The sequence below is a fragment of the Tursiops truncatus genome, chromosome 10 (genome assembly GCF_011762595.2).
Source record: "Tursiops truncatus isolate mTurTru1 chromosome 10, mTurTru1.mat.Y, whole genome shotgun sequence".
In the NCBI taxonomy this organism is placed as follows: domain Eukaryota; kingdom Metazoa; phylum Chordata; class Mammalia; order Artiodactyla; family Delphinidae; genus Tursiops; species Tursiops truncatus.
In genome coordinates this window covers 95,134,071-95,158,969 of record NC_047043.1, presented here as the reverse complement: position 1 = coordinate 95,158,969, position 24,899 = coordinate 95,134,071, and the positions used below count along the sequence as shown (strand labels likewise).

Below are 24,899 nucleotides of genomic sequence, written 5' to 3'. Positions count from 1 at the left end.
AATGCTGTTAACTTCCAGATTGCCTTTGCCTTCTTTTGCATTTAAATGCAGATCTGAAGAGCTGTACAGATAGTACTTTCCTGTTTTCATGATCTGAGGGTTTGGGAAGATGCAAAAGGCAAAGTGTACACAGCAAAGGCAGCATGATCACCAGAAAAGGCAATGTCCACAGCTTGGAAGTCCCGGCCATCTGGCTTGCTGTGTGACTTAGGCCACATGCTTGCTATTTCTGGGCCTTAGTTTCTTTCAATGACAGGTTAATACACCAAAGTTTCTGGAGGGCCTCTGATAACCTATGAAACTGATTTGGGCCAAGAATAGTGGTCTCACTTACATGTTCCTATATAGTGCTTCTTAGCCTGTGCTGGACTTCTTCTGAAAGGCTCTCCCTGATAGGGTCTTGAGGGTTGGAAAGAGAACGCCCATCTGGCAGTAAGCTGGGTGGGTGCCTCTGAGGGCCCCTCTGGAGAGCCCGGGTTGAAGACCAGGTCCCAGTGACTTGGCCTCAGCTCAGCTCCTGCATCCACTTCTGCTCCCTTCCCCGCCCCAGCACTGCTGTCAGCTCGCCACTCTACAGTCACAGCTTACTGAGTTCTTTCCTAGCCCCCCCGCTCTGGCCTTTGCCAGGCAGCACAGAGAGGTCAAGCCTCTGCCACGGTCATCCAGCAAGTGGTGGGAAGGTCAAGTTTCAAAACTGGGTCTCCTGAGTCCCTGTGGGGCAGAGGACCCTTTCATCCCTATTTCGTGGTTTCCTCTTTGGTAAAGCAGGGATGATATAGTCTACGTCACAGGGTTTTTGTGAGAAATAAGTGAGTTAATATATGTGAAGTGCTTAGAACTAGGCCTGGTGTGTAGTAAGTGGTCGGTAAGTGTTAGCTGCTATTGTTGTTATTATTGTTATCATGCTGCCTCCCAGGATTGGGGTAAAGATTAATTGAAATGCTCCTTCGTGATAATGAATAGAGAGGTTTGCAAACTCTGTGAAGTAATAGATAATTTTAAAATATTATTCAGCATCTCCTGGACTGGCAATACCGAGCAGGCTGTTCTAGACTATTGAACTAAGGGCCTTTCATCCTGAAGCCCATGTTTCAGGTAATTAAATAAAGGAAACATCTTAGAGGATTCTGGGCATAAATAGTTAGACTCACTTCAGAGAGGTCCCTAGGTTAAGCTCTTTTGTGGCAGCTGTCTGACGTAAGTGACACCAGTGATCAAGTTCACCATTATTCTTGGGATCAGGAATTACCAACTGGATCACATAGAGGGGGAGGAGCAAAGAAAGCAGTGGTGCCTGTGAATGTGGAGGTGTAGAGGGAAGGTTCAAGAATGGGAGAGAGGCCCGGAGACAGCCTTCAGCCGGCTTCCCGACTCTGAGCTGCGTTATGTTCCAGGAGCCATGGCTTAAAGGTGGTTGAAAGTAGGCAACTGCCTTGGTTATCTGTAAACCTGCAGTCATCCCCTTTGGCCACTAGATGTCAAGAACACATTGATCCAACACACTTTCTGGTCCATTGAGTTGTTTAGAAAGAAACTTAGAGGTATTGGCGTAAGGAGTGGATGAAATCAGCAAGAAGGGCATCTCTAGAGGCTTTAGGGCAACTGCAGATGAGCAGAGATGGGTGGGATGCAGAGAAGAAGTCTTTCCACCAAGACCCAAGAAGAAAAGTTGATTTCAGTTTTTCATTTATTGGTTTGAAACGTGGGGAGGTTTTCAGGATGAAAGGAGGGAGAAACATGGTGTAGAATAATTTTTTTCCACATTAGCTAATGTTTTTTAGAGTTTGTGAGCATTTTCCTGAAGTCAAGTGAGTAAGTTCAAGATTTTCAAACCCTCAGCCCAAATCAGGGATGTCGATGCTGGTGGTGATGGTAGCAGCTAATGCTTACATGGCTTTTACTGTGTGGTTGGTATTGCCTTTAGCACCTTATAAAAAATTAACTTATTTAGTCCTCACGACAAACCTATGAGGTAGGTGCCATTATCATCCCCATTTTATACATGAGGGAGCAGATGTCAGAGAGGTTATGTGACTTGCCCAAGGTCACACAGCCGGTTAGTGGCAGCATCAGGATTCAGCCCAGACGTTTGGGCCAGAGGCCATATTCTTACCTGACATGCTCTACAATAGATGTTGCCCCCACTGACTCCTGACATATGACAAAGGGGACTTGCTTAACAACAGATCAATGCTGTGATTTCACAGTAAGAATCACAGAGGAAGTCCTCATTTAAAAGTCTCACTTCACAGGACTTCAAATGACAGTGAATAAGGTTATAACATTGGCCAGTAATTCATTCTGAGTTCCTTGACTTAAAGGGCCTGGCTTGTCAGAAGCACATCCCATCCCGAGGCGGAAGCTTGTGCTCCATTAGCTGCTGTAATTACCCAAACAACAGGAGAAGAGGACCAACAAGGCTCAGGAGCCATGAATTCCAGAAATTTCTTGTGTTTCTTAGCATAGAAAGATGGTCATAAACTTGATATTGCAAAGGGAAGTGTACTATTTGGGGACTGGGAGATAGAATACTGTTGGTATGGGCCTGGCCCAGCTTGCTCTAAGGCTGCCCCAAATACTCACATCTGAGGAACAAATGGTAATGAATTAAGGAACCGGTATGATATGATAGAATTAAAAGTCTGAGACCAGATTTTTAATGTGGTTAGATATACACTTACTATATGACCCTCCATTCCACTCCTAGGTATTTACCCAAGAGCAACGAAAACATATGTCCACATAAAGAATGATACATGGACATTCCTAGCAGCTTTATTCGTAAGAGCCAAAAACTGCAAACAACCCCAATAACGGTCAACACGTGAACAGATAAACAAATTGTGGTATAGCCGTACAAGGCAATACTACTCAGCAGTAAAAAAGAATTTCTGATACATGCAACAACATGGGAGAATCTCAAAAAAATTATGCTGAGTGAGCAAGGGTAGGTGTAAAAGAGTTTATACTCGATGGGTCCATGTACATGAAGTTCTAGAACACACAAAAACAATCTACAGTGACAGAAAGCAAATCGGTGATTGCCTGTGGCTGGGGTAAGGGGTGGGGATCGACTGGAAAGGGTCAAGAAGGATCTTTTTGGTGTGATGGGAGTGTTCTGTATCTTGATGGTGATGATGATCCCATGGATGTAAAGTCTGGAAACTATGCTGATAATACTGTATGATCTTGGATAAGTCACCCTATTCTTCTGGGCCTTAGTTTCCCTATTTGTAAAATTTGGTGGTTGGATTAGATGATGTATAGGATTCCTTCTGACTCAAAAATTCCCTTGATATAACAATATCCAACTCTTAATGTGGAAGTAGAGTAGCAAAGTGCAATTTTCTTTATAGGAATTCATTTTATAGCCAAGGATGAGTTTATTTCTGAGAGCATAGAATATCTATTAGGTTACCCAATAATATTCCTTTGGGGAACAGAGCCATTTACAGGCCAATTTTACTCAAGGAAACAGCTGAGATAACGATTTGTGTGTAAGAAGGATGTTCCCATAGAAATCCCGCGGGTACCTGAGGAGGGCCTTTTCCAGCGACACTGTGGGGAGGGAGTAGGACACAAGAGACACAGCTGGCAGGGCCGGAGAGGGCAGCTGAAGAAGGCCGTGTTCACCATATCACCTCTGACAGCCCCAAAATGCCCGGGGCCTGTGGTGGCCCTTTTAAATTTCCTCTTTACTGGTCCATTCCTGGCACTTAGTAATCACTTAATGATGTTGTTGATGATGATGATGATGAAACTGCTGCTGCTGCTGCTGATCATCATTTCCAGTCCTCAGACCGTCTGTGCAAAAGTAAAGGGCTGTGGGATTTCAGAGCATGTCATGGGAAGAGGGCTGGGACAGAGCTGACTGGAACACAGAACTTGGAAGGGGGCTGCCAGCGCTAGGGCCACCCTTGCTGGGCCATAACAGCCTGTTGATTTCCCACACTCGTGTGTCTCCAGGTCATGAAAACCTACCACATGTACCATGCGGAGAGCATCAGTGCGGAAAGCAAGCTGAAGGAGGCTGAGAAGCAGGAGGAGAAGCAGTTCAACAAGTCGGGAGACCTCAGCATGAACCTGCTCCGGCATGAGGACCGGCCCCAGCGCCGTAGCTCCGTGAAGAAGATTGAGAAGATGAAGGAGAAGGCGAGTGAAGGCCCCGGGTATCGGGGTGGGAAGGAAGGGGAGGGCCAGGCTCCCCACAGCCTCAGCCTCCACCTCCACACCCTGAGGGACTAGGGCTGGAATAATGCTGCCAGCGTCTGCTGTCTTGGAGGTCAGTGTCACGCTCACACTTGTTAGGCCTCAGGCGAGGGTCAACAGCAGGAGAGGCACTCAGCTGGCAAGACAGCTGAACTGCGATGAGACTCTCGCCCAGCGAGCACATTCTGGCAAGAATCACCAGGCGTTAGTGGGGGTGGGGCCTGCCCTGGACGTCAGTTTAGTGGCCGGGGGGCTGATTGGGACTTCGTGTGTCCCAACAAGAGGGAACGGCGCTGGCGTACCAACCAGCACCTGGGAACCAGGTAAAGAACCATTCTGAAGAAATTGCCATCGCCAAGCCAAAGCCGGGCCAGTGAGAATCCTTGTGTGTTGGTGCTGGGAAAGTGCTTCGGTAGGGCATGGTGAAAGTGCTAGTTTTGGAGTCAGGCTGAGTTTTGAAGATGCCACATGTACAGCGACTCTCTGACCTTCAATATTATTTTATTTATTTATTTATTTTTAAATTAGTTAATTAATTAATTTGTTTCTGGCTGCCTTGGGTGTTTGTTGCTACGCACGCCGGCTTTCTCTAGTGGTGGCGAGTGGGGGCTACTCTCTGTTGTGGTGTGCGGGCTTCTCCTTGAGGTGGCTTCTCTTGTTGTGGAGCATGGGCTGTAGGTACACGGGCTTCAGTAGTTGTGGCATGTGGGCTCAGTAGTTGTGGCTTGTGGGCTCTAGAGCTCAGGCTCAGTAGTTGGGTCACATGGGCTTAGTTGCTCCGCGGCATGTGGGATCTTCCCGGGCCAGGGCTCGAACCCATGTCCTCTGCATTGGCAGGCGGATTCTTAACCACTGCACCACCGGGGAAGTCCCTGACCTTCAATTTTAAAAACTGACAGTGATGGCAAACAAATCTCCTTTCTCATGTCAACTCTGATCAATTGATAGTGGCTTCCCAGAGCCCTATGCTGAGGATTGTGAGCCCTCTCGAGGCTTTAGTTAAAGACAGTGCTGTGATCAATTAATGATGTCTGTCTTGGCCAAGGAATTTAGAGGGGCAGTGTGCATGCTGCTTTTTGTCATCCTAGATTGGGTTACTTCTAAGGTTCCTTTCTTCTTAAAAAGCTATGATATTCTTGTTGAATTCTCTGCATTCATTCATTCCATGAAATCAGCAAACATTTCCTGAGCTCTTTCTATTTGCAAACATTGCATCAGATGTTTATTTGGGCTTCTATGAGACTAATTCTATGATTATATGATCCTACAGCTCTTAAAAATTATAGGAGATTGAGTGGGAACATAATCCAACAGGACCTGGGTAAGCTGGCAAAGTAACGAAAGGCAGGTAAAATAAAAATTCAGGGTAATTTCCAAAGGCAAAGAAAAATATGCTCCACAGTAACCAGGCAGAGACCCAGTTAAAAAATGGGCAAAGGAATTGAATAGACATACCTCTGAAGAACATATATGAGTGGCCAATAAATACATGAAAAGATGCTCAGCATCATTAGTTATTAAGGAAATGCAATTCAAAACCACAGTGAGATACCACTTCACACCCACCATGATGGCTAAGATAAAAAAGTCAGATAATCACAAGTGTCGGTGCGGGTGTAGAGAAATTGGAACCATCATACATTGCTGGAGGGAATGTAAAATGATGCAGCCACTTTGGAACATAGTCTGGAAGTTCCTCAAAATGTTAAACATAGAGTTACCATATGACTCAGCAGTTCCACTCCTAGGTATCCACCCAAGAGAAATTTAAACATGTGTCCAGACAAAACTTTGCACATGAATGTTCATAGCAGCATTATGCATAATAGCCAAAGGGTAGAAACAATCCAAATAAATAAACGTCCTTCAGCTGATGAATAAAATATGGTGAATCCCTGTAAGGGAATATTCAGCCATGAAAAGGAATGAATACAGACTACAGCATGGATGAACCTTGAAAACAGTAGGCTAAGTGAAAGAAACCTGTCACGAAAGACCACATATTACATGATTCCATTTATTTGAAATGTGCAGAGTAGATAAATCCATAGAGACAGAAAGTAGATTATTGGTTGCCAGGAGCCGTGGCAGAAAAGAATGCAGAGTGACCGCTAATGGGTACAGGGTTTCTCTTGGGGTGATGAAAATATTCTAAATTTAGATAGTGGTGATGGTTGTACAATATGTCTGTGAATATACTAGAAATGAATGTTAAAAATAAGATAACCAGGGGCTTCCCTGGTGGCGCAGTGGTTGAGAGTCCGCCTGCCAATGCAGGGGACACGAGTTCGAGCCCTGCTCCTGGTCCGCGGAGCAACTAAGCCCTGGTCCAGGAAGATCCCACATGCCGCGGAGCGGCTGGGCCTGTGAGCCATGGCCGCTGAGTCTGCGCGTCTGGAGCCTGTGCTCCGCAATGGGAGAGGCCACAGCAGTGAGAGGCCCGTGTACCCCAAAAAAAAAAAAAAAAAAAAAGATAACCAGGCAGGGAATTATGGAGCTACAACATAGGGGGGTAGCTATAGAGGGGATATGTAGAGAGGTAGAGAAAGCACTGGTTAGTGGGGTCTGGAGACTAAGTTTTAGTTCAGAGTTGTATGCTAACTGGCCATTTGGCTCTTGGACAGCCAACTTCTTTTCAATTTTCATCTCCTCGCCTATAAAATGGATGAATTAAAGTAAGATATCTTCAAGTATCCTTTCCAGGCATAAAATTTTATGAGTCCATGAAGAGCTGAAAATGGTCTCAGGGTTATAGTAGCCCCCTGGAAATGGGCCAGGAATTTCAAAACTCTCTGTGGAGGGTGGGTGTGTGGTTGGTACAGGGTATAACCAGAAGTTTGTTTCTAGAAATTCCCAGAATAAGTGAACCCTGGAGAAAGGTCAGAGGAGATGTCTGAAGAGAATTAAAAGGCTGACAATGGGGGCATCTCTACTGAACAGCTAGCAAACTCAATCTGGAGGAAGGAAGGTTGAGAGTGCCTAGGTAGGAAGAAGCCCTGTTTCTTTAAGGAGAGCTGTCTCTCTCCTCAGCAGTGGGACTCATCTGTCTGAAGGGGGCAAGGGGACAGCTCTGTAACCCACGGACTCTTTACTGCTTCCTGCCCAGGATGGCCCAGAACAGAAACAGCTTCCCAGGGAGGCGGTCCAGCTCCTAGCCGAGACTGCACCTCTGGCTGCCCACCCCGCCTCTCCCCACCACGCACAACCAGACAGCCAGTGGCAATCACTTCATGCTGCCCGTGCAGGGACTGTTCTGGGTGCTGTAGGCTCAGTCATGAACAGGGACCATTAAGTCCCTGACTTCACAGAGCTTACTTTCTAGCAGGGGACCCTGAAAATCATCAAGTAATCAAAGAGGTAAAAAATGTAATTTGGGGTGGTGAAAAGTACTTATGAAAAATTTGAGCAACCAAGATGTCCTTCAGTAGGTGAGTGGCTAAGTTACTGTGGTCCATCCAGACAATGGAATGTTATTCAGCACTAAAAAGAAATGAGCTGTCAAGCCATGAAAAGACACGGAGGCACCTTAAATGCATGTTACAAAGTGAAAGAAACCAATCTGGAAAGGCTACATACTGCACGATTCCAACTATATGACATTCTAGAAAAGGCAGAACTATGGAACAGTAAGAAGGTCAGTGGTTACAGCAGTTAGGTGGGAGACAGGGATGAACAGGTAGAGCACAGAGGATTTGCAGGGCAGGGAAACTGCTCTGATACTCTAATGATGGATACATGTCATTATACATCTGTTCAAATTCACAGAATGTACAACACCAAGACTGAACCCTAAGGTAAACTGTGGGTGACTACAATGTGTTAGTATAGGTCCATCAATTGTAACAAATGTACCACCTGGTGCCGGGGGGTGTTGATATTGGGGGGACGTGGTGTGTGTATGGGAGTAGGGGTGTGTGCACGAAATCTCAGCACCTTCCTCTCAATTTTGCTGTGAAGCTAAAACTGCTCTAAAAAAAGAGTCTCTTAAAAATTAAATAAAAATGAAAATAATCACTAAAAATTGAACAAAGATTAAATGAATGGGAAAAATAGAGCAGGACAGAATGTGGGGAGGAGGCAGTCAAGATGCCGGGGACACATTTTAGACACGGTTGTGTGGTCAGAGGCCCATGCGACTGTGTGACCATGGCTAAGGACCTGAATGACGTGGAGCAGGCCACGCAGGGACCTGGAAGGCTGGCCTGCCAGCCGGAGAGAATGGGTCTGAGTCTAGAGGCAGGAATGAACTTGGCCTCTTAAAGGACGTGCAGAGGAGGGGATGACAGGAGCGTGGAGGAAGAGCCAGGTCAGGAGGGCTTCACAGGCTGTCGTCCGGGTTTGGGCAGCCTCTGGGGGTGTTGAGTAGGGGCCTCCGGAGGTCTTAGTTACACTCCCGGAAAAGGCCACTGCTTACCCGACATTGCCGACGATGGCTGCACATGTGCAGTGTCAGGTGAGCTTTTTGAGTACGGGGTCCAGATCTTACTCACCTGGCCCATGGAGTAAGGCTTTCCAGGGCCGTGCGGGGAGCTGATCGCAGGCAGTGACCCTAAAGAAAATCTCAAATCCCTCCCATCAGCGGCTCTGCTTTCACATCCACTCTTTCCTTCCTCCAGAGGCAGGCAAAGTATTCTGAGAACAAGCTGAAATGCACTAAGGCCCGGAACGACTACTTGCTGAATCTGGCGGCCACCAACGCAGCTATAAGCAAATACTACATCCACGATGTCTCTGACCTCATCGACGTGAGCTCCTGGGGAGTCTGGGGTTGAACAGGGTCCTGCACCGCCTGGTGCGAGTCATCAGCTGAGGGAGGGCTGGCCCTTGTCCTTAGCTGGCATATGGGGCGGCCAGTGGCCCCTGGAGCCCTAACGGAGGGGAAGGACAGGGAGCCTTTGGGGCCTGGGAAGGAGTATCACCCTGTGGCTTCTACCTCCATGGGTGGGAGTGGGCCTCTGGCGGCCCTTGCACACTTGGGCTGGGCAGTTGTAATTCAGCGTGCACTTTCCAAGTGTCCTCCTCTACACCAGGTCTTTTACTGGGTTTGGGGGTACAGGGGTGATCGTACACAGTTCATGCCCTGGGGAACTTCCCAGGGTGGTAAAGATGCTTATCTGTTTAACACGCCTGGGTCCAGTCCACTAGACACACACACACATACGGAAGAAAACAATGAACGAGACAAAATTATACAGGTCAGCTTTACTTGGGGATGTTATGTTGGGAGAAATCAGGCAGTTTAAGCAAGAGGAAATGGAACACTGACTGCTGAGCACCAGCTGTGCAGGACACACTGGTAGGACAATGAGGTTTCGGGAAAGAATTCTGTGAGTGGTGCCTTCGGGGAGGCTCCTGCATCATCTGTGACAGAGCTGGGGCTGCTTCGCATGTGTTCATGCAGACAGGGATCCGGCCCAGCAGATGCTCGGTCAGGCTTCCTTGAGGGTGGGTGCGTCCTTTTCCTCTGGCCTGGGTGTATCCCGTCAGGAAGTCAGAGGGTCACCGCTCTTCCCTTGGCTGCAGAGGGGACCCATTATCGCCATTATCACCACCCCCAGGAGAGGGAGCTGCCTGGTCCTGCCTTCCAAATGCCCGGGGGCCAGACCCCTCCTCTTTCCTACCTTTCAGCTTTCTTTTTCACCCAACCCTTTCATCTTTTTATTTACCAAATTTTTATTGAGTGCCTTCTAGCTCTAGCTCTTGAGGTACAACAGTGGATAAGAGCCAGGGGGTCTGTCCTCATGGAGCTCAGCCTACATAACCCTGATGCATTAAAGGCAAACGTAATGCCAAGCAGTGGGTGTTACCATGAGAGAGGTGGAGGGAGTTGTGGACACCTGGATGAGGGACACCTGGTGTGAACTCTGAGTGAGGAGAACATCAAGGAAGGCTTCCTGGAGGAAGTGACCTCTAAACTGAAACCAAAGGAAGAGTATTTAGGCAGGAGGAGAGAGGAAGAGTCTTCAGGCAGAGGGAATGCGTGTGTAAAGGCCTGGAGATGAGAAAGAAAGCAGTGAGTTTGGGGAGCCGCGAGGAGCACTGTCATTGCCCAGATCGCAGTCCCCCGCTCCCTCCAAGGGCTTTGCCATGACTTGTGTGGTAAGATTCCAAAGTGCATGAGGGCCTCCAGCATGAAAGATTTGACCATGGAATAGGAGGTAGTCGTAAGTCACTGTGACGGCCCCACCTCCATGTCACCACCCTCACCTGCACCTTCTGTGTGTGCTTCTCTCCAAGTGCTGTGATTTGGGCTTTCATGCCAGCCTGGCCCGCACCTTCCGGACCTACCTCTCAGCCGAGTACAACCTGGAGACCTCTCGCCATGAGGGGCTGGACGTCATCGAGAACGCGGTGGACAACCTGGATTCCCGAAGTGACAAGCACACAGTCATGGACATGTGCAACCAGGTCTTCTGTCCCCCCCTCAAGTTTGAGTTCCAGCCCCACATGGGGGACGAGGTAGGCTTCTCCCAGGAGCCCATGCTTGAGGTTGCTTCCATCTGTCTCCCGTGGGCTCCCAGAGCATCAGTGGGAGGAGAACGTCAGCGGAGAGGCCTGGGGTCAAGTTCTTGGTGCATGGGCTTCCCTAGCTGAGGAGTTTACCACGAATACCCTAATCTTGGCAGCTCAAGTCCCCCACCTGCAGAATTGCGAGACCATAGCTTCCCATGAAATCCCTCGCAGCTATGTCTAGAAGACCCCAAGGGAGTCCCACATCTGCACACAGACAATCATCTCACGTTCTCCCCTCGGATGGATGGCCTCAAATCACCGAAGGCGGGGCCTCAGCAGAGCCACTCGGACCTGTGCTCCAGTGCCGTGAGCCCTCGGAGTACCAGCCAACCCAGTTTTCTTCAGGGCTTGCGCTGCTCACATCCTCATTATGTTCTGGAAAAAAAAATGGGAGAAGGCGCTCTTCACTAGCCCCTAAGCAGCACACTAGTTACCTGAGTTTCACACAACTTCTTATGAAAATAGCTCCTTGAGCTTTTCCATGTCATTCCTCCCTCTCTCCAGGGCTCAGGCCCCAGTCCCTGGAACCAACGGAGAGAGCCACCAGGTGTCATATCTGCCTCCCCATCTCCACCATCTCTACCCCAGGGACATGTGCCCAGAACTTTCTCCTAGTGGCCCCGTTCCCTCCCCCCAGGCACACGAGAGTCAGGGGGACCCAGCCAGCCTCTGGATCCCAGTGGGAGCTCAGCTGGGCTGTCGCTGTACCTGCTTAGCAGGGAGGGACCAGGAGGCGCCTTTAACGATGGCATTTGCTGGACCCTCCAGTGGCTCTGCCCACTTTCTTCATTTGCAAGAGATGCCTTCTGCCGGGCTTCCCCACAGCTCCTGCCCCATCCCTGTGCCCTCATGTCCAGCCCTTTGGCTCATCAGCTGGTGACTGCAGGGTCGGGTTGCCCAGTTAGTGGTAAAGAACAGAGGCCTGCTGTCCCTTATGAGCTCAGCCAAGTTACGGCAGGCAGCCCAGCCCACAGGTAGTGAGAGCCCTGGTGGGAATGGGTGTAGGCGAACAGTATCGCTCTCTCATCTTCTTCTCTTCTCCCCTCCTCTCTCAGCGGCCCCTGTGAGAGGGCCGCTGCCCCATGCCTGCCTCTCTCTCAAGCATCTTCCTGCTGGGCCACTCTGCTGACTGTTTCCCATCCTTTGTTCTTTTCACTGGCTTCTCTTAGGCAGTTGCTTCCTTACCACCACTTCCTGCCTGGAAATTAACCAATTAGTCTCACTTAATGAGATTATGTCCAAGCTCTGAGTAGCAAACCGTCACATGCTGCACAAATGTAGACCACAACCGAGAGCGTGAGAGGGTGGCCCCTGGCTCCCGGCTGGGTCTGGTGTCACTGGGTACAAGCTGTGTGACCTTGGGTAGGTCACTTAACCTTTCCAGGCCTGTTTCTGCAGTTGTCGATGGGGATGTTAATGATAGGCCGGCCCCAGCTATGCACAGGTGGCAAGGGCCCCGGTCAACCGCAGGCGGTGGCTGTCATTTCTGCAGGTGTGCCAGGTCAGTGCTCAGCAGCCCGTCCAGACGGAACTGCTCATGCGGTACCACCAGCTGCAGTCCAGACTGGCCACTCTCAAGATCGAGAACGAGGAGGTGAGTGAGCCCCTCCACCCTGTGAGGATTTCTTTACAAAGGCCTGACTGGTCCTGCAGAGTCTACTCTTGCCATGGAACACGTAAGAAATCAGTGTTCATCTGTAACATGCACAACTGTCAAAACCAACTACACCAAGAATCTTTGATGGCATGGGGAATGCTCACAAGATGTTAAAGAAAAGCAAGGAGGAAGTAGAACTCTATGTTCAGTACTGTCCTAACCAGGATAAACTGAAGTATGCGTGCACGTTTCTGTGCATATTCACGGGCATAGAGAAAAAGACTGGAAGGAAATACTTTGAATGTTGATAGTGGTTTTGTCTGGGTTGCAGGAGTATAGGTGATTTCTGTTTTCTTCTCTGTGCTTTTCTCTATTTTCTGCAGTGAGCTTATGTTATTTTTATCATCAGAAATGTAGTAGGTATTTTAAATTACACAATGAAATAACCCAGGGCACACTAAATGTGTCATAGATTCTGAGCTCCAGGGAGCTTCTGTCTCACCGTGGCCAGCACACCTCCCTTGCAGCTGGTGGCTCAGGACTTCTGCCAGGTGGGCACAAATGGAAGTACCAGCTGGAGTGGCTCCATTCTGATGTGCACTGATGAGGCCACATGGGAGACCTCCTGTTCCAGCCGGGATGCCCCCACCCAGGGAGGACATCACCCAATTGGAGGACACCAGGACATGGGAGTGTCACCCAAGATCATGGGCAGGTCCATCCTTGAGAAGTGCAGTTGCAGCTGGAGATGGGGAGCCGTGGTCCCTGTCTTCAGACCTCAAGAGGGCTGTTCTAGGCAGAGAGGGCAGGTTGCTTTGTGTCTTCAAAAAGGACGTAGCCAGGACGAACGTGAGCCAGAGTGTAGCTAAGGATGAACGAATCAAAGCAGTCCCTGGGGGGTGGTTATGTGGAGACAAATTATATATTTGTTTATCAAACCTGAGAAGAGAGAGGATATGGCCAGAGTGTTTTCTTTCTTTCTTTATGCCCTACATCTTCCCGTGAAGCGTTTTAAATTGTTTACATGGAACGGTATATGCTGTATATGGATAATAATGTTAATGGAATTTAAATTGAAAATCGGGGCACAGAAAGGAGGGTGAAGCACATGCTCCTCTGGGTAGGCTGTTCATGGCCATGGAAATGCTCAGTTTTGAACCTGAGCTTCTGTGAGCCTATGTTAGAAAGAACCGATTCACCCATTTATTCATTCAAGTATTTATTTAGCACATACTATGCGCTAAACATTGTGCAGAGTTCAGTGAGTGGATGAGACAATATAGTACCTCCTCTCATGGAGTTTATGTTCTAGTGAGAAAAGACAGGTGGTAAAACACAGAAGCGAACGAACCCATAAGTGAATACGTACACGGAATATCAGACAGTAAGTTAAGGATGGTGGTCGGGGGTGGGTGGGGGGAGGCCTGATGTCACCAGGAGGCGACTTTTAAGTTGAGATCTGAGTGACAAGGGAGGCTTTGAGCAGCAATCACTGTGGAGCGAATGTGGACACAGTTCCCCCAGGACTGTGTTTGGAGCGACCCTCCATCCAAGTTCCAGTACGCCCTTTAGGCACAGTTCAGTGAAGGGCTGTGGGGAGGCCGGGGCCCTGCGTGTGGAGCCTCCGAGGTCCTGCTCGGTCCCGGGAGAGGAGTCGGAGTCCTGGAGGACCGAGCACAATGCGTGTGTCTTGGGTCTATCTTCCTCGAGGCTGTTTTATCTCAGTCAGGCTTGCGTGGACTCAGTGGCCGACAGCAGAGGAGTTCACTCACTGACAGCAGAGGAGTTCACTCACTGAGGACAGCGCTGCCCTTATCCAGACTGTGTCCCCTCCCTTCTGTGGATGAAGGAAATGGGGAGCATTTCTAGCGTTGCTCCTCCTCAGGGACCTGCCTCCCAGGAGGAGCTGGTTTGGGGTTGTATAACCATAAAGAAACACAAACCTCAAAACCGAAGTTCCTTGTTGGTCACAACCTTCTCCGACGTTGTCTCCAGCAGAAGCAGTCCCATGGCCTGACTTTAGATTAGGCCACCTGGCTTCTCCCCCCAGCCAGCTGCTGGCCTTACTTTCCACATCACTGTAACGGGAATGAGCATCGTTGTCCTGCCTGCCTCCTGATGCTTTGTGTGGAAGAAATCAAGGAACGGTTGGGAAAGGGCTATGAGTGTCAAAGGCATTCTGAGGCTGAAGGATTTTTGTCAACCTGAAGGATTTTTGTGTTTCCCCAGGTTAGAAAAACCCTGGACGCCACCATGCAGACCTTGCAGGACATGCTGACTGTGGAGGACTTTGACGTCTCCGACGCCTTCCAACATAGCCGGTCCACAGAGTCTGTGAAGTCAGCTGCCTCCGAGACCTACATGAGCAAGCTCAACATCGCCAAGAGGAGAGCCAACCAGCAGGAGACAGAAATGTTTTATTTTACAGTAAGTGGCGTCCTGGCCCAAGACCCTCTGTCTGCCCCCCCACCGGCAGTGATTTTGGGGAGCAGCCCAAACTACTGGGAGCCAGAGGAACCACGTGGGTCCGTTAGACCTACAGGTCTTCCAGCATGTTTTCAGGTTAAATTGCCTGGCGTGGCTTTGTGAAATGCAGAAAGTGAGCTACCAGTGGGTAGCACCAGCCTTGATCTTGGATTGACAGTTATTGTGATTTTCCTTTTCTAGAAAAAATACAGAGAGAGTTGTGTTCAGTAGGGTGAGAGGAAAAGGGGCGAACAGAGCCAGGTGCACGCCCCAAGTAACAACCCCCAAGTTTAGTGTGTGGTTGTCATGTCAAGTTGTGTCAAATTTGGGCATGGACTCTGCAAACAACACCCTGAGTGATCTTTGCAAATTGCTGGTGAGTTGCCAGCCCTTCATGTAAAATCCCAGATTACTTACATTTCACTTGGCCAAGGAGGAACAGGAATGAGAGGCATCGGGGCTTTATTTCAACATGTATTTAGTGAACATGGAATGGGGTTAGAAAGGACCTTACATCTTCCATCCGATGTTGGACCCTGTTCAACCTTACCCCTGCCCAAAAGTCATTCAGATTCTGCTTGAACAACCCCAGATTAAAAAGCTCCCTCCTTCCCCAAACAACCCTTTTGTTTGGCTTGCGGCTGGCTATAGATATTATGATGTTTTCCCGTATCTCTGTTATCTTCAGAAATCTTCCTCACTAGGATTTCTGGTCATTGATCTTAATTCTGTTCTCTGGGGCAACCCAGAGAGAGGCTAATTCTACTTGACAGTCTGGCAAGGTTGCAGGGAGCTGGGTTTTTATTTCTGCAGGCTAAACATATCTACTTCTTTCGATCCAGCCTCTTAAAGCTTTTGTTTTGAGTGCCCTCAGCATCCTAGCGACCCTCTCCCGGAATGTGTTCCACTTGTCCCACTTGTCGGTGCTTCTTCTAAAGTGAGATTCCCAGCAGGGGAGTGACCAGCACAGAGCAGGCTAAACTTTCACCTCCCTCCACATTAGGGGCTATGCTTCTCTTTCCATATGTCCTAAGACCATATTCTTTTTTTTTTTTTTTAAGCTAGTATCAGCTAAATCTCTGTTCCCACTGTACTGCCATTAAATGAGGCCACCCTCCTCCTATGGGATGTGTAGGTGATGTCTTGGGTGGGTCTGATGTTTATCACCGTTTAGATTTCCTCTTGATGGGTTCAGCTCATGGTTCCAGACTGTCAGGATCCTGACCGGCTGCTCATCACATATGCTGTCTCTTCAGACCTTGTGTCTGCAGATTCAGTAAGCGTGGCTTCTGTACCTTAAAGTTTGTCAAAAAAAAAAAAAAAAAAAAAAAAAACTAATTGGTACTTCAGGGCCCAGGCCAAAGACAGAGTTATTCAAAACATGCCACTAGGCTAATATTGATCCATTAATCAGCACTTTTAGATTGTGGTCATTTAACCAGTCACAAACCCACCCAGTTCTAACATCCAGCTCCATTTCATGCTAGGCCTCATCAAATCCCTGTCAAAAACCAACGGTTGACGCCTACTGCATTTCCTTTGTCAACACTCTTTGACTCTGTTGTTTTCAAGAAAGAACCGATTCACTCATTTACTCATTCAGGTATCTATTTAGCACATACTATGTGAATACTGTGTGAATCAGCCCATGCCAGTTTCGGGGGCTCACCACTTCCACGAGGGGCCTACTGTGTTTGTAGAGAATTTACGGGTTACAAAGATAAGTGAGGAGTGTGGGTGAATATTGTCACTTAGGCAGCAGGAGCAAAGAAGGGGGTTCAGCCTGCTTGAAATTAAAAGACAGCATCCATGATGGGGGTCATGGATGTTATATTTTGATCTGAATATTCAAGTTATCAACCTGGTTGGCTAGTACACCTCATGACGTGATGTTGTGACATTATTTAGGTATTTTAAGGACATAACACTCCTTTTAAAGCAAACATTAATACGATTCAATGGCATTCTTTCCTTCATGGGTCACACGTGAAGCCTGGGTGAAGCTTGGAAGAAGTAGCCACGATCCCCAAGCCCCAGAGCCCCAGTGTGTAATTTGCACTAACCAGGTGTAATTTGCACTAACCCACCAAAGCATGAGTTACAAGTTTGGGATTGGAGCTTCACCTGGCTTGGGACAGTGAGGCAGGATGGAGAGAATACCTACTTATACCGCAGCTCTGCTTTTTATGGTGAATTCTTAAACACAGGGCAATAAAATCAGAGGGCTATATTACTGGAAGCATCCAGAGAGAGCCTATAGGTGGGTAGTTATCAAACCGAAGTGTGCTTTTGAATCATGTAGGAAGCTTGTTGAAAACGTAGGTTCCCAGACTACCACCCTCCCTGAGGTGGCACCCTGGAAATGTGAGCACTTCTGGGCCTCTGTGGTGTCTTCCTCGGGTTAGACTCACGGTCTTCCAGAGCAGGAATCTGCATGTGGACACTCTCCCCAGCTGGGTAGGAGGCCACTGGTCCCTGCACCACACTTGGAGAAGCACCATGAGTCTACTCATTTTACCTTGAGGAGGGCATGAGGTCCAGAAATGTTCAGAAATCCGGCCAAGGTCGCACACTGAGTGACCACAGCTCTGAGCTCTTTCTCCTTCTGGGTAGAATGGGAATGGTGATGCTTCCACCATTTGTCATCTGAGACTGCAGTGAGGACCAGATGTACATGTTTGAAAACCGTCTACAGATACAAGGGGGAGTGACTCTTAGCAACCACGGGACAAGGCCCTAGGAGCTAAGAAGGACCACGGCCAAGGAGACAGGATGCCACAAGCCCCAGAAACCCAGCAGGGAGGGGCCAGGGTGCGGTGACCTCAGTCTTATCCGGGCACATGTCAGCCTCCTCCCTGTGGGCCTTTCCCCACACCTGTCTTCAGCGGGAAGATGGTGACGTTCCAGATGTCCTGACCTGCCGAGGCGCACTTCTTTGCTCCTCTGCGCCCTTTCTGAGCCTTCTGGCTGGGGAATAGAATGGATTTTTTGGTGAGAAACTAGCTGGCAGATTTGGGGCAATCACATCTGTCCCTGTGCCTTCATTCTCAGGGCCTTTGTAATTGTGTTCCCCTCTGCTTAGACCCTTCCCTCCCGTGTGCACCCACACGGCTGTCTTCCTCACCTCCTTCAGGCCGGAGCTGAGATGGCAACTTTGTAGTGAGGTCTGCCCTCACTCCCAGTTCCTCATTCCTGCCTTGTTTCCATCCCTAGCGTTCACCACCATTGACCAATTGTGTATTTTACTTACATTTTTGTTAGTTTATTGTCTCTCTCATACTCTGCTATGTCAGTTCCACCAGGTCAGAGATTTCAGCTGAATTTCTCAGCACCTACTATATGCCTGGCACAGCTGTAGGCGCCAAGGATCCAGAAAGGAACCTGCATGGACGGTGCCTACAGTGGCTCATGGTCCAGCAGAGAGGGCTCCCGGCCTGTGACTGGGCGACGTGGGGTGGGCAGGGCCGAGGGAAGCTGGTAGTTGTGTAGAGGCATGGCTGAGGCCAGGCTGAACTGGGGGCAGGTGGATGTGTTTCTGTTTGGGTGCCCCGTTCCTGGCACTGCTTCCAAGTGCATTGTGCTTGGCCAGGCCCCAGAACTAGAGGCAGCCTGGGGTCCTAGGGCAAATCGTTTCTTGTGCCAGCCTCACCTTTCTCATCTGTAAAAAGAAGAAAATCATATCCCCAAATGCAGTTCGGGTTATTTTAATAGGAACGTCTCCAGGGGCCTGCAATGCCCTTCCTCCTTCAGAGTGCAGCCAGATAAAAGAAGACATGTTCTGAGGCTCCCCTCTGACAGATCTGATAACGCTCTCTTGTCTCGGCTGCATGCTCTTGGCCCAGAAGCATGGAGGAATTTGATGGCTAAAGAAGCCCACTGCCCGGGCTCCTGCAGTCCTCACCTCACAGAAGCACCTTTCACTGCACACATCCCCCGAGCTTTCTCTGTGTTCCCAAACTGAGCTGAAATGCGTCATAGGACTGGACAGCCACGCTTGGCAGAGCTGGGGATCTGATGGAGCCGATGCAGAAACCCCTTTCCCCGTGCCTGGGGCCTTGAGGGTGGCCTCCCGCCCTGGAGGTCCATTATGGAAGCAGAAATGGCAGGACTTGGCCCTGCGATCTGTAATGTCCTTGTGCCTTGTGTCTTACAGAAATTTAAAGAATATGTGAATGGCAGTAACCTCATCACTAAGCTACAGGCCAAGCATGACTTACTCAAGCAGACTCTGGGCGAAGGTGAGTCAGGTGGCAGAGGCTGGCAAGGGGGGCTGTCTTCCCGCTGGGTTGTGTTGTGGCCCCTTGAGCTGTTTCACATGGAGATCCCGGGCACTTGGTGGAATGAGGCCTGGTCCTGGAGCCACCTACCGGGATGAGCAATCTGGGAAAATAGCTCTGGTACAGATGCTGAGGGGGTCCAGTCTGGCTGCAGAAACTATGGGGCAAGCACAAGTCTTAGTTTGGGTTGTGGAGGAGGGTCCCAGATAAAGTGATGAGGGTCCCCAATAGGTAGGGGGTGGGATTCAGGGAACAGGCATCTGCACTGTTGCTTTTTAGCAGATTCTGTTTGCCAGGAATACTACTGGAGTGCCTGGCCAGGATTCTAGGTTCAAGAAGAAAAATGCATACGTGTAAAGCAGAGTTTGGTCCTTGGGAGACCTGGGGACTAGACTTAAAGCTCCCCAAAGTCTTCCAACGATGGGTGGGATAAAATCCCAACTGCTCCCATGGCACACGAGGCCCAAGGTCACTTGACCTCCGCCTGCCTCCCTGACCTCATCTACCCATCCTCCACTTCCCTACTGTTCTCCAGTGGCACTGAGCTCCTTTCTGCACATCAAAGCTCATCTAAGAAACGAAATTGAGTTGTTTGTAGTGAGGTGGATGGACCTAGAGTCTGTCATACAGAGTGAAGTAAGTCAGAAAGAGAAAAACAAATACCGTATGCTAACACATATATATGGAATCTAAAAAAAAAAAAAAAATGGTCATGAAGAACCTAGGGACAAGACGGGAATAAAGACGCAGACCTACTAAAGAACGGACTTGAGAACACGGGGAGGGGGAAGGGTAAGCTGGGACAAAGTGAGAGAGTGGCATGAACATATATACACTACCAAATGTAAAATAGCTAGCTAGTGGGAAGCAGCGGCATAGCACAGGGAGATCAGCTTGGTGCTTTGAGACCACCTAGAGCGGTGGGATAGGGAGGGTGGGAGGGAGGGAGACGCAAGAGGGAGGAGATATGGGGATATTTGTATATGTATAGCTGATTCACTTTGTTATAAAGCAGAAACTAACACTCCATTGTAAAGCAATTATACTCCAATAAAGATGTTAAAAAAAAAAAAGCTCATCCAACTTATTCCTGCCTCAGGGCCTTTGCATCTGCTGTTCCTACTGCCTGGAATGCCCTTACCCCATGTCTCTGTGTGGATGGCTCCCTATCCTTCAGCTGTCAGCACAGATGTCACTTCCTCCTGAGACCCTTCTGACACCCAACCTCAAGGAATCACCACCTCTGTCCCAACACTCTTTCTGTTTGATTTTCCTCATCTCACTCATCACCATGTGAAATCCTCCTATATACTATTTGTTCACCTGCTTATTGTCGTTGGTCACACCCCCACCCCCAAGAGCATCATATCTTCAACCAGAGTAGGGACTTCCTTGCTTATTTTGTCCACCACTTTATCTAGTGTCTAGAACAGTGCCTGGCTCATATCAGGCACTCAGTAGCCACTGAATGAATGTTGAATGGAAAGGTCACCAGAACATGAACTAGAAACCATCCAAGGTCAAGGGTGTGTCAACTGAAAACAAAAATGCACACCCTAAGAGCTGAGAGTTATATTTTATTCAGTGGACAAAATTGAGGACTTAAGCCCAGGACACAGCATCTCAGATAACTCTGAGATACTGTTCCAAAGAGGCAAGGTGGGGAGCCAGGATATATAGGAGTTTTTGCAACAAAGACCAGGTAGTCAGAACATCTAAAATTGCTGTTAATAAAAGAAAACCAGACATCTCACGTTAAGGAATTTGGCACTTTTCTATATATGGGAAGATGCAAGAGTCTGGGCTCAGTGCAATCATTCCTTTGATATGCACCTCAGCTCTCTGGAGCCAGTATCCTGTCTTTTCTCATACTGAGTTTCCTCAGGTGCACCGTTTGTTGAGGTGGGTAGGCAGGTGGCGGGTGGCTGCAGTATCTGGTGATTCACTGGTAGGCATTATGTTTTATTTATTTATTTAGGCTACTTCGGGTCTTAGTTGCGGCACGCAGGATCTTTGTTGCAGCACGCGGGATCTTTGTTGCGGCATGTGAGATCTTTCATTGCAGCACGTGGGCTTTGTTGCGGCACGCGGGCTTCTCTCTAGTTGTGGCACGTGGGCTCTAGAGCGCGCACAGGCTCAGTAGTTGCGGCACTCTGGCTTAGTTGCCCTGTGGCATGTGGGATCTTATTTCCCCAACCGGGGGCTGAATCTGTCCCCTGCATTGGAAAATAGATTCTCAACCACTGGCCCACCAGGGAAGTCCCTGGGCATTATGTTTCCATCCCAAGTTCCCTCAGGGCTCTCTGTTGGGAGTGGCTGTAGTGGCTGATGCCTGCAACATCCCTTGTTTACTGATATGGCAGGCGGCATTTCTAGTTCACAGATGGTTTACAGCAAGTCCTGGCGGCCCTGGAGCCGGGTATGAGGCTCAGCTTTGAGGGGAGGAGCTGACCTGGGGCTTCTGAAGCTACTGGGCAACCTCAGAGATAGTCTTGTGTTCTGTTTAGAGAGGGCTGTTGGCTGAAGAATGTGCTCCACTGAAAGGAAAGAAAACATGGGGTCTGGGAAACAGGGAGCAGTACAAGAGAGATGCAGGGAATTTCTAAGATGATGATGCCAGTAGATCCCGAGATGACAGTTTGAAGCAGCCTAGAGAGCTCCCAGGAGTGTTCTGGGGAAGGAGTGTGACAGGACGAGAGTTGTGCTGGGCTGTGGGGCTGGTGGTCACTGCCGGTGGGAGTTCGCTGTCCGCAACACGTCCTTGCCTTCCCTGGCTCGCTCTCTTCTCCCGGTGGGTGCACATTCTAGTGGCTGTGTCCCAGCCACACAAGTCCCTAATTCCTGTCCACTCAGCAGCTATCAAGGGGGCTGCCAGGCTCTGCAGGTGCTTGGCATTTGTGAGCCCCATGCTTTAGAAGAGCTGGTGAAAAATGAAACCATTTCCCAACCCCAAGGCACTTAACATTCTCGCTGGGAGACAACACATGAGTTCATAAAAAATTAAATAACGATAACACTATCACACAGAAATACTGACTGAATTGCCAGGCGAACAGTACAGACTCTGAGGGTTGTGAGTCCAGAGAGGGAGGTTTCGCTGTGGGCCCAGGAGAGCTGGAAAGGCTTCAAGGAAGATGAATAACTAGGGCTTGAAGGAATAGCCAGGACTTTAAAACTAATACCAATGGAATTTTTTCAATCAACTTTGTTGACATATAATGGATATACCATAAAATGCACCCATTTTATGTGTAGAAATCAGTTTTGACAAACACATACATCCACCTGTCACCACCACCCGGAAGTTTGCTTGTGCCTCTTTGCATTCAGCTGCCCCCATCCTCCACCTCAAGGCACCACTGATCTGATTTCTATTGCCATAGACTAGTTTTGTGTGTTCTAGCTGGTGAGAGCTTGGGAGCTCTTGGAGGTGATGGGAATGTTCTATATCCTGCTTTGGGTGGTTGTTAGACATGGGTGTTTACATTTGTCAAAACTCATTGATGGAGAGGAAGAGTGGGGGAGAAGGAGTTGCAATGAGCGTTTTCTTCATTTCCCCTCTCCCACCCCTCTACATTCTGCCCATCCTGACATTTCAGTATTGGACCAGGCGAGTGGGGCCATGGAGGAGTGTGGGTAACACGGAGGAACAAGAACAGCAAGAATAGAGGGAAAGGGGAGAGACAGAAAGTCCTCGAGAGGAGCTTGGGTGTGTGTGTGATGGGGGCAGCTTCCACAGCTCACAGAATCAGTTTTTATGGTCATGGGACTGGGGGCTGCTGCTCATGAGTTGTAGCAAAAGGTGGGTCCATGTGAGTTGCTGGCTACTTGTACTTTCGAAATCAGATACCCTGGATTTAGAAAACAAGATGTTCTTTTATAAAATAAGATCCCAGATGAGGAAGTGCTTCTCTCCAGCTCCTCCGTGAGTGCTCTCACATGCAACCTTTTATTCCTGCCCTTGCCTGAATGGCCTTAATGAAATAATAATAATAATTAGTTTTGGTTGGCGTAACTCGTGATCCATTTGGTCTTCCAAGTTTATTTAGCCTTCAGCTGCGCCTTGCTTTGAGATGTGATTTATGAGTCCTTCTTCTGACTTTTGAGCTGAAGAGCAGCAAAAAACTGAAAATGCAACTTCAGAAGTATAATGGAGGCTAAGAAAGGGCCATCTAGAAGAATTTCCACAGGCCTGTTTTCTCATAAGCCAGCAGTGAGGAAAGCCCACTGTGCTTCTTTTGATAAATGGGATGGGTCTTGTTAGACTGGTCAATTCTGGAGAAGTTTTTTTCCCTCTTTTTTACATCTTTATTGGAGTATAATTGGTTGTGTTAGTTTCTACTGTATAACAAAGTGAATCAGCTATATGCATACGTATATCCCCATATCCCCTCCCTCTTGTGTCTCCTTCCCACCCTCCTTATCTCACCCCTCTAGGTGGTCACAGAGCGCCGAGCTGATCTCCCTGTGCCAGGCGGCTGCTTCCCACTAGCTATCTGTTTTACATTTGGTAGTGTATATATGTCCATGCCACCCTCTCACTTCATCCCAGCTCACCCTTCCCCCTCCCCGTGTCCTTAAGTCCATTCTCGACGTCTTTGTCTTTATTGCTGTTCTGCCCCTAGGTTCATCAGAACCATCTTTTTTTTAGATTCCATATATGTGTGTCAGCATACGGTATTTGTTTCTCTCCTTCTGACTTACTTCACTCTGTGTGACAGACTCTAGGTCCATCCACCTCACTACAAATAACTCAATTTCGTTTCTTTTTATGGCTGACTAATATTCCATTGTATATATGTGCCACATCTTCTTTATCCATTCATCTCTCGATGGACACGTAGGTTGCTTCCATGTCTTGGCTACTGTAAATAGAGCTGCAATGAACATTGTGGTACATGACTCTTTTTGAATTATGGTTTTCTCAGGGTATATGCCCAGTAGTGGGATTGCTGGGTCATATGGTAGTTCTATTTGTAGTTTTTTAAGGAACCTCCGTAGTGTTCTCCATAGTTATTTAAATTTTAATAAACTTTTTGTTTTAGAATAGTTTTATATTTATAGAAAAGTTGCAAAGATAAGGTAGTACAGTTCCCATATACTCCACATCCAATTTCCCCTATTATTAACATCTTCATTTTACACGAATATGGTATATTTGTCACAATTAATGAATATTGATACATTATTATTAACTGAAGTTAGTAAATTACTGAATTACTGAAGCTGAAACCAAATCTTCAGTCATTTTTGTGTCTCCCCTGCACAATAAAGGTATATGTGGACTCTAAGGGCATTAGGGGAAAGGGGAGAATTTGCGCTGACTTAGTTTGATAAAGAACTTGCCCGTTGGGCAAAGTTGGGGCATGAAAAAATTGAGCGGGCCAAAGAATGCTCAGAATCTTCTAATTCACTCTTCTGAGCATCTTCAGATGATTCCCCTCCACCTGGACATGTTAACTCTTCCATTCAGTAGAAAGCTCTTCTAAGAGTGGGGCTAGGGTAGGGTGACACCTGCCTCAATGGCCTTTTTAGGTCATCTGAGAGCTATTATATATTGGGGGGATAAGCTGGTTATTTTGAAAACAGGTGAGAAATATGGGGCCAAGTGGAATATTTTTACTAAAAAGATACAAAGCTTTTTTTTTTAATGAAATGAAATATCATGTCTAGTGCCTCAGTTTCTCTCCAGTACTCTTTTGACAGCACGCCTCAAAGAAACCACAAGTTGGAGGAAACTAGGTCTTTTGGGTCACCCTCACTTAGAAGCGAATTTTTGAACATGGCACACAAGTCAAAATGCTTCTAGGTGCCCTGCAAATTGTCATTCCTTGTTA

The 24,899-nt window shown here is 48.2% G+C and overlaps 1 protein-coding gene across 6 annotated transcripts in view; it reads left to right on the top strand.

The window, feature by feature from the left end:
* SRGAP3 (SLIT-ROBO Rho GTPase activating protein 3) overlaps nucleotides 1-24,899 on the top strand; it is a 251,994-nt gene that overhangs the window by 168,507 nt on the left and 58,588 nt on the right. For 5 of the 6 annotated variants that reach the window (XR_002178216.3, XM_019944655.3, XM_019944656.3 and 2 more), the window contains exons 5-10: nucleotides 3,967-4,152; nucleotides 8,826-8,954; nucleotides 10,447-10,668; nucleotides 12,215-12,316; nucleotides 14,549-14,746; nucleotides 18,939-19,023. Coding sequence is in view for 5 of the 6 variants with exons in the window: in XM_019944655.3 (XP_019800214.1) it covers nucleotides 3,967-4,152; nucleotides 8,826-8,954; nucleotides 10,447-10,668; nucleotides 12,215-12,316; nucleotides 14,549-14,746; nucleotides 18,939-19,023 (922 nt within the window). In the remaining variant the exon portion in view is untranslated. The remainder of the gene's footprint in view (nucleotides 1-3,966; nucleotides 4,153-8,825; nucleotides 8,955-10,446; nucleotides 10,669-12,214; nucleotides 12,317-14,548; nucleotides 14,747-18,938; nucleotides 19,024-24,899) is intronic. The other variant, XM_073787605.1, reaches the window with a different exon arrangement.